The 9,633-nt window shown below is 49.1% G+C and overlaps 1 protein-coding gene across 1 annotated transcript; it reads left to right on the forward strand.

Annotated features, from left to right (window-relative positions):
* Positions 1 to 1,244: 1,244 nt before the first annotated feature.
* LOC109733132 (F-box protein At3g07870-like) lies at positions 1,245 to 2,471 on the forward strand. Its single transcript, XM_020292329.1, has one exon. The coding sequence runs from the start codon at positions 1,245 to 1,247 to the stop codon at positions 2,469 to 2,471; it is 1,227 nt and encodes a 408-aa protein (XP_020147918.1).
* Positions 2,472 to 9,633: the final 7,162 nt, after the last annotated feature.

Raw genomic sequence — 9,633 nt, forward strand, 5'->3', positions numbered from 1 at the left:
GTGTACATCTAGCATCTTGGGGCTTGTATTTGTAGTCGAACTAGCTCACTGTTATTGCTTTGAAATTACTACTGGGTAGAGATTTTTTGGTCATAATCTTGGATTTGGTATCTAGAGGAATTGCTCTGTTTATTTGACATGATTGTTTGGTGATGTATAGGACAGTTCTGTAGCAGTGCTTTAATATCAGATCATTATTTTTCCTTTGGGTGTTCTTTTTCCGGTATCATGTTGGACTAAAACTGGAAGCAGAAAATGTGGCATCTTCAAATGGTGAAAGGTTGTTACCTGGCCTTAGATGGATATTATTATTATGTTACAACCCAGGATTGTGCTTGTTTCTTCTATAGATAAGACGACTCACTGCCATGGATAAGTAATTTATCACACCTCATTGCCATGGATAGACAATTCATCACACCTCACTGTGTACAGAAATTGTAAACAATATGCCATGTTAGATGGATTTCTTACTACTGCTTGCTCCAAAGCTAGATTCCTCTCTTTGAACTAAGGTTCTTATACGTGCTATGTCATAATGCAGGTCTGTTATGAGCAGCACAAGAATGCTTTTGAGCTTAGGCACATGAATCAATTGCCAAAGAATCTGGTCGTTCGGTGAGGGAGTTGTGCTGGTAGGAGAGGTTGGAGGTGTGACACGACCGAGTTGAAGACCACGAGCACCTGAGCAGTGCAGATGCCTCTCCAACGGGACCAATGCGGCGGGGTGGGGATTAAAGATCTGTCCTACTCTTCTAGTTCAATGTCTGGTTTTATTGGTATCGTTATTGTTTGTGTAGCTAGCTAGGATAAACATGATCTGGAGAGGTAGATGTTTTAGTTGGTACATACTCTACATTGGAGATGAGATGGCAAGCTCAAGATTTGTTTTAGGTGGCTTGAAAAATCTAAGTGCTTGATGTGTGTGTGTGTGTGTAACATGTACGCATTTTTTTGAAGTACATGACATGTACGCATCGTTGATTTGCTCCCTCGTACACGCGCGCGGCCGGTCGGGATCGACGCAATTGGCGTACGCGCGCGTGCATTGTTGCATCAATCAAAGGAAGACCACCGTCACGCGTCCCCTGGCCAACACCTGCCGCTGCGACGTGCAAACTGGTGGGCCGCTTCCTCTTGTGCGTCAACTCAACGCAAATTAGGGTCGGTCTCTTTTTGTTTCTTTCTTGTGTTGGCATGGCAGGTCCCAAATTAACCAACGTACTACAAAGGGATTCGTATAGATGATCACGGTGGCTGTACGTAATAGAAGTCCACAAATCGGGGAAACATACCAGAAGCTCGATTCATCGGCGGCAGGGTTCAAGGCGATGGTGTACGCCGTGCCCACGGACGTCTTGGCCGACATCCTGGCGCGGCTGCCCACCAACGCCCGCCGTCGTGTCCGCCTCGTCTGCCGCCTCTGGCGCAACCTAGTCGACGAGTGGGCGCCGGTGGACATGCGGAGGCGCGACAAGATCCTCGTCGTGGAGAGCTGGGGCTTCAGGGAGGTTGTCCACGTCCTGTCGCCGGAGGGTAGCCGTGCGGAGCTGTGGCGCGAGCTCGACGTCGCCACGGCCTGCCTCTACCGACGCATGAACGTGGTTGGCACCTGCAACGGCATCGTTTGCCTCTGCGATGACAGGGAGCCAGGCGGCGCCATCACGCTGGTTAACCCGTCGACAGGCGAGGAGCTCTGCCTCCCGCGGTTGCCGACGACGAGCTCTTCCGTGGAGTTGCGTCTGAGCTTAGTCCGCAAAAGCTGGCACCTGCAATACGCCTTCGCACGCCACCCGGAGACGGGGCGGTACACGGTTGTGCATGTCCCATGGAGCTACGAGCGGTTCTGGGAGCCCGGCATGGTGCACGTGTTCACTCTGGGGGAGGCGTTGTGGCGGGACGTGCACGCCGGCCCCGACGCAAAGTGCAGCCCCGGCCTCTCCAGCCTCGCCATCATCGACGCCACGCTTTACTGGCTCACGGAGGACACCGACGGGAAAATCAGGTCGTTCGACCTGGACCACGACCGCGTCACATGCATCGGGCCTCTGCCCGTCCCAGCGAAATCGTCCTGCTGCCGCCTGGCGAAGGTGCACGGGATGCTGGGCGTCGCGGTCGACGGTGACGGCGGCTCGACGGCGGTGTGGGTGCTGGAGATGGACGAGAGGTGGACTCTCTGGTTCCTCATGGAGGCGCACGGGCCGCGCCAGCTAGCGATGCCGCACTTCGCGCATGGCGACTGCATCCTGACACAGGGACGCCGGAATGAAAACTATTATTTGCACCGGCACAAGACGCAGACCGGCGCGGGGCAGGTCCTTCAGATAGGGCAGAAGGACGGAGAGGAGGTGACTCGTCTCGAGCACGATATCTACCGAACGTTCGCCTATGTCGAGACCAAGGAGCAGCTCAGTGTTTACAGCGCAGCTCTGGTGACCCAGCGCCGTAGAAATCAGTGTACTATTGTATGAGCAGTGCTATAGGAACGACAGCTTAGGCCCGATATCTTATCTACACGATGGCGTCAGGCAAAAGGTGTGCAAGACAGGATGATAGTGTGCGCGCTCGGTCTTAGTACTTGACTTGTCTTTGAGTTGGGGATAGTCTTTTACTTTATCACAGTTGCCTGATTTTAGCTGTTGTTACAGTCACAATAATCCATTGCTATTGTACTAGATGATACGTAGTAATACGTACGGTTTACTATTTCTATGTCACAGTTACCTGATTTTAGCTGTTTCATTAAGTTAATTTTTTTCGAGGCTGTACGATATGGAGGTTCATGGATATTTGTGACATGAGACACGGGATGAGAACGAGATTTATTTATGCATGTAGTAGACAATTGTCCATGCATTGTTACGGGATATACACATTTCAGTATGTTAGCTCGTAATTTATGTCCTCGTCATATTAATGTAAGGACGCCAATATCTGCGGATCATCAGCTAGCCAGGGGAGGGCTCCATCGAGCGAAGGAGTGTTCCAACCAACGAAAACGTTCCCTTGAAATCTACCAAGGCGACCCCAACAGCCTGGTAGGCCTTTTACTTGGCCCCCCCCTCCCAATATCCATAAGTCACAACTCCGGCAAAGAACACAGTTCCTAACAAAAACACCGATGTGCGTTTGGCCGGCCTATAAGGGGGGTCGTGCCTAGCGCAATGAGTCTTCTATGTTGGAACTGCCGCGGAATTGGCAAAATCGTGATAGTTCGTGAGCTTCGTGATCTAGCGAGGCAATTTGCCCCCTCTATCCTTTGCATCCTCGAAACACAAATACAAGGTTCAAGAGTTGAGAACAGGGTAAAAACCCTAGGTTACGATAAAAGTTTTGCTGTAAGCAGTTTAGGTACAAGTGGTGGTCTCGGTATTATTTGGAATGATGAAATAAAAGTTGAAGTTATTGGTTACTCCAGATATCACATTCATGTTTTGATTGATGACTTGGTGGATATTCAGGTCAGAGTGACCTTTGTGTACGGTGAACTACGCCTTCACGCTACACCGAGACGGGGCAGTACATGGTCGTGCACGTCCCAGGGAGCTACGAGCTGTTCTGGGAGATCGGCACGATGTACATGTTCACGCTAGGGGAGGTGTACACGTCGGCCCCGGTGCAAAGTGCAGGCCCGGCCTTTCCAGCAACGTCATTATCGATGTCACGCGTTACTGACTCACAGAGGACGACGACGCGAAGATTAGGTCGTTCGACCTCGAACATGAGCGCATCATGCACACGGAGCCTCTGCCCATGCTGGCTAATTCGCCCCGCAGCCGCCTGGCAAAGTTGCGCCGGATGATGGGCGTCACGGTGGGCAGGGACGGTTGCTCGATGATGGTTTGGGTCTTCGAGGTGGACGAGAGGTGGAGTCTCCGGTTCGTCATGGAGGCCCACGAGCCGCGGCAGCTCGCGATACCGCACTTCGCGCATGGCGACTGAGTCCGGACACACGAACGTCCGCACTTCTCTATTTTGCATCCATAAAACTAAAGGTGGTATGTCACTTTTGTTGATGCAAGCAGGGTGTTCCTTCGAGGATTTCATATGGATGGGAAAAAAATACATAGTTACCCGGTTTATTCAAAGGAAAACTAGGCTGAAAATTGGGAGAGAAAAAGAAATCAAGAAATAAAACTAAGCTGAAGGCGGTCCACTACAATTCGTGGAAGGTACTTAAAACTAAGTGGAAGGTACTTAAAAGCTAGCAGCTCTTTACATATTGACTACAATTCGTATGATATTATAACACTGTTCCACCCCATTTACTAAAATTTCACAATATTTGACTAGATTCTGCAAGGTGTGGTAATTGTCTGACAACTTTCCACTAGATTTTGCACAACTTGACAGCATGACATGAAGCAAGCATCCTCGATCAATGTAGTTACGTATCAGACGCACATATTATTTTTGGTGAGGCATATGAACCTTTTTTTCATGGCAGAAGAACAGATTGCCAATGAGAACATTTTATGATAGTAATAACCACCATAAGGATTGCTTAGTGGTTTTTGTCAACCAAGGATGAAGGAAGAGGTCAATGGGGACCTGGATCCCGCTATCGGGGGACGAATGACGTAGATCGGCAGGGGACAGTCCCTGGTGGCACTATACAACACCAAACAAGAAGCCTAGAGCAGGCGAACTCCTGCAGCGTTCCCCAGCATCCGACGACGTCCTTGCACTCTCTGCTAATCTTTACCATAGGTGGGGACCTGCAACAGTTAGCAGGTTGAACTTTCTGTACAACCATGCCTCAAAGAAGAGGAAACTGAATCAAAGTAGCACATCGGCCTATGGCATCAACACGAACAAAAGTCATAACACATTAAAAAGTAAAAATAAATCTCAGAGAGGGCACAATTTCTAGCTAGAGAGAGAAAGGAAAAAGAGAAGGGAAAGAAGTGTGTAGACTCTTACATCTTCTAGCCAGCAGGGAAGAAGACCAACTGTTGGAGCTTTTGCCTGGCGTGGGAGGTCCAGGCTACCACAACCTCATGGCAGAGGCGCGTGCCATGTGGATCCCGTGGAGATGCACGCAGAATACGGCGGACCAGCAACCTCCACCACGCGATGTTGTTGCCCCCATGCTCTGCCAAAGATGGGCGGAGCAACTCCGGGCGACAGTGGAGATGACCTTGAATGGGCGACGGAGCGGAGGTGGCTAGGATGGGGAGAGGAGGAGGCGGCGTGCTTGGGTCGAGGGGAGGCGTGGAGTGGACGACTGTGTGGAGTTCCTTCGAAGGGAAGGAAACGAGACGAAGACGTTTCTCCTCTTGATTTTTTTTCTTTCGTTAATAACGTGGTGAAACACCTGGGCATTGTAAAATCTACTTGGACAGCACCGGCGCTCGCCTTTTGCGCGATGCTTATTTTGTTTGATAGACAATAAAATGTATATGAATTTACAATATTATTTTGAGATAGAACATATATGTACACTAGCAAGGTAATTAAAAATAGAACATGTGATTGAGGAAAACATCATCAAAGAGATTGACCACGAGAGGCTCTTATATGCAGAAACAATACATACAATAATATATCGCTAGATGGATGGATGAAATGACGATTTGAGCATTAGAAACTTGAAATTTAAATTTTTAAAAAGGAGAAACTGCTCACGGACTACACTCTGCAGTCTCTGAGTCTCAGAAAAGTACTTATACATCATAGGTGAGGGGTTGCTGTCTCTAAGTAAAGCTAGCTGTCGTGTACTCCACCTGACCATTTTTCGCAACACTACGTTGAGGTTATAAGCTGATGTTTTGACCTGCTCTGCGTTAATGTATTGGCTTGTTTAAGTTCAATTTTTGGGTCCCCCCACTTGACTTTTCAAAGTTTGAAATAAGAAAACATTGCAGAGTGGCATGTTTATAGAGGTACGTACTGAAGGGAGTGCTTTGAGCACTTTTGTGGCCTCTTCGATTAGTTTTATTCTGAAAGCATAAGATCTTGTAGTAATTGAGAGCACAGAACTTCAGAATTCAAGAATAGGAGAAAATGTGAATAATAAAAATGTACCACGCAAAATTATAAAACTAATTTTTTACAGGAATTGGAATAACTGACAGCAAATCATTCAACAGAAACTGATAAAAGGATACAGCGGTGTCTTGACACTTGACGTCTTATTGGAACATTAATCTATTATAATGCCTTCCTTAATCAATTAGGTAGATTGGAACAAGCTAATAGTCCTCAGATTCAGACTCATCATCCCCATCGGCCAAGTCCTGTTGCTGCACAAGGGTAAGGCTACCCTCTGTGACGTCCACCCAGAACACCTCGACATCCATATCCACGTGTTCGCTAGGTGTTAGACATATTAGGGTTTGGAACAATGCTCGATACCCTTAGTGGGTACGGCTGTCATATATTTATAAGAGGGAACCGTACAAATACAGGTTATGTTATAACACGTATATATATATGCTATATACTTAGTCTAACACCCTCCCTCAATCTTAACTATGTCCTGAAACACTCAGAAGGTTAAGATTGCGTCGACATCCCTCAAAAGAAGGCAAGGGCAAGGGTTTAGTGAAAATATCAGCAAGTTGATCCTTAGAAGAAACAAACTTGATCTGAAGAAGCTTCTGAACAACACGTTCCCTCACAAAGTGATAGTCAACTTCGATGTGCTTCATTCGGGCATGAAATACTAGATTGGATGAAAGATAAGTGGCACCGATGTTATCACACCAAAGGACAGGCGGCTGAGTTGGAGAGACCTTCAACTCCCGAAGCAATGACTGCACCCACATGATCTCAGCTGTAGCATTAGCAACTGCTTTGTACTCAGCTTCAGTACTACTCCGAGACACTGTAGCTTGCTTGCGAGCTTGCCAGGCGATCAAGTTAGGTCCAAAGAACACAGCATGTCCCCCCGTGGATCGCCGATCATCAGGACTACCAGCCCAATCGGCATCAGAAAATGCTGAGATCAAGCCAGAAGATGCAGGCTGGCAATGAAGGCCATATGAACCAGTGTGACGAACATAGCGCAAGATGCGCTTTACGGCCGACCAGTGAGAGTCACGCGATGCATGAAGGTACTGGCACACACGGTTAACAGCAAATGATATGTCTGGTTGAGTAATGAGCAAGTACTGCAGCCCAGCAACAATGCTGCAGTACTCAGTGGCATCCGCAGAAGAGAGCAAGTCACCATCAAAAGCTGTCAGTTTGTCTGTGGCAGGCATGGGAGTCATAGCAGCCTTACACTGCAACATACCGGCACGGCGTAGGAGATCCTGAGAGTACTTCTTCTGAGTAAGAGTCAAGCCACCATCAGAACGAAGTACCTCCAGACCCAAAAAATAATGCAGGCTCCCAAGGTCCTTAACAGCAAACTCAACACCAAGAGAGGACACATGCCGATCCGTAGCAGCAGCGGATGAACTGACAAGTATGATATCATCAACATATACCAGAACATACGTAGTCACCTTAGGTCGCTGAAGAATAAACAGAGACGTGTCTGCTGTAGAAGGCACAAACCCATGCGCACGAAGAGCAGCGCCAAGACGTGCATGCCACGCACGAGGGGCCTGCTTCAGACCACATCACGACATAAGTGATGTGGCCGAGCAGGATCAACAAAACCTGGTGGCTGACGCATGTAAACCTCTTCTTCCAGAACTCCGTGAAGAAAGGCATTCTGAACGTCAAGTTGTCGAAGCGACCATCCTCGAGTAACAACCAAGGAAAGAAGAACACGAATCGTGGTTGGTTTAATAACAGGACTGAATGTGTCTTCATAATCAATGCCATACCGTTATTTGAATCCCTTGGCAACCAGATGTGCCTTGTACCTCTCAATGGAGCCATCAACATGTTTCTTCACCTTGAAAACCCATTTAGAATCAATGACATTGACACCAGATGGAGGTGGAACCAGACGCCAAGTGTTGTTTCTTTGAAGAGCATGTATCTCTTGCTCCATGGCAGCACGCCAATGAGGAATGCCAAGCGCTGCCTGGAAGTGTCGTGGTTCAGTCGTAGGACCGGCTGCAGCATGAGCCACACCCGCCGCAAGCCACGCAACAGTGCCGTCAGTGCGCTTCTTCGGTTGGAAGATGCCACTCTTGCTGCGAGTATGAGGACGCAGGACGTCCGACGGAGGCGGCGGTGGAGCAGCCACCACACGGGAGCCACTGTCCAGCAGCGACGAGGAAGACACACCTTCAGGCGAGCCGGCGATCGCACCCGGTGAGGCGGTCACTGTCGTATCCGAGCCTGGAGTAGTTGGCGAAGACAGGCCGGGCATGGTTGGTGACGATGGGCCAGGGGACGAGGACAGACCCGAGGCACCAGCCGGCGAGGCCGCCGGCCCAAGTGACAGGGCCGCGGGGTCAGCCGACCCGGACGACTGCGCGGACGCCAGCCCAGGCGATGTGGGCGTCACGGGGTCCGTCGAGACGGGGGCCATCAGCCCAGGCGACCGCAAGGCCGCTAGACCAGGTGACGTGGGCGCTCCATCAAGGCCACGTGCATGGGGCATGCACGTATGATCAGTGTCGGGGTAGGCAGCCGTCATAGCAACGGGGTCAGCCGGTGCGGCGACAGCTGGCACAATCGAGGCCGCATCAGCATCATCATCAAGAAGCTCAAGTCGAGCACCTCTTCTAGTCCCTGCACCATGGTTAGGCAACAACAGAGGAGAATATGCAGCATCTACAAATTGATCAGGCAAAACTGGAAAAGAGTGCGACTCGGTGACGGGAGTATCGGTGGGTGATGTGAGCGTGGAAAAAGGGAAGACAGTCTCATCAAACACAACATCACGAGAAATGTAAACACGATTTGTTGGAAGGTGGAGACACTTGTAACCTTTGTGGAGAGGACTGTACCCAAGGAACACACATTTTTTGGATCGATACTCAAGTTTATGCTTATTGTACGGACGGAGATGCGGCCAACACGCACAACCGAACACTTTAAGGAAGGAGTAGTCTGGTGTTTCATGAAGCAACACTTCTAGAGGAGACTTCATGTGAAGAAGTCGTGTGGGAATCCTGTTTATCAAAAAACAAGCAGTAACAAAGGCATCACTCCAGAACCGAAACGGGATAGAGGCATGTGCAAGAAGTGTTAGACCGGTTTCAACTATGTGACGGTGCTTGCGCTCAGTTGCACCGTTCTGCTGATGTGTATGAGGACAGGACACCTGGTGAGAGATGCCAAGCTTCTGAAAGAAGGTGTTAAGATTACGGTATTCACCCCCCTCCCCCCAGTCGGACTGAACATGAATGATTTTGTGCTTAAGCAACTGCTCAACATGTGCTTGAAATTGCATAAAGACATGAAACACATCAGATTTGCGCTTAATGAGATAAATCCAAGTAAAGCGACTGAAAGCATCAATGAAACTGACATAATAGTTATGACCACTGACAGAAGTTTGGGCATAGCCCCACACATCGAAAACACAAGTTCGAGAGGAGCCTTAACAACACGACTCGATACAGAAAAAGGCAACTGATGACTCTTGCCTTGTTGACAGGCATCACACACTAGAAACTCCTTATTACTAGACTCAACGGGAAGACGATGACGATGCAGCACATGGCGCACAATGGGAGTGGCAGGATGGCCAAGGCGAGAATGCCACTGTGACGACGACAC

Source organism: Aegilops tauschii, chromosome 3, assembly GCF_002575655.3.
Source record: "Aegilops tauschii subsp. strangulata cultivar AL8/78 chromosome 3, Aet v6.0, whole genome shotgun sequence".
NCBI lineage: Eukaryota > Viridiplantae > Streptophyta > Magnoliopsida > Poales > Poaceae > Aegilops > Aegilops tauschii.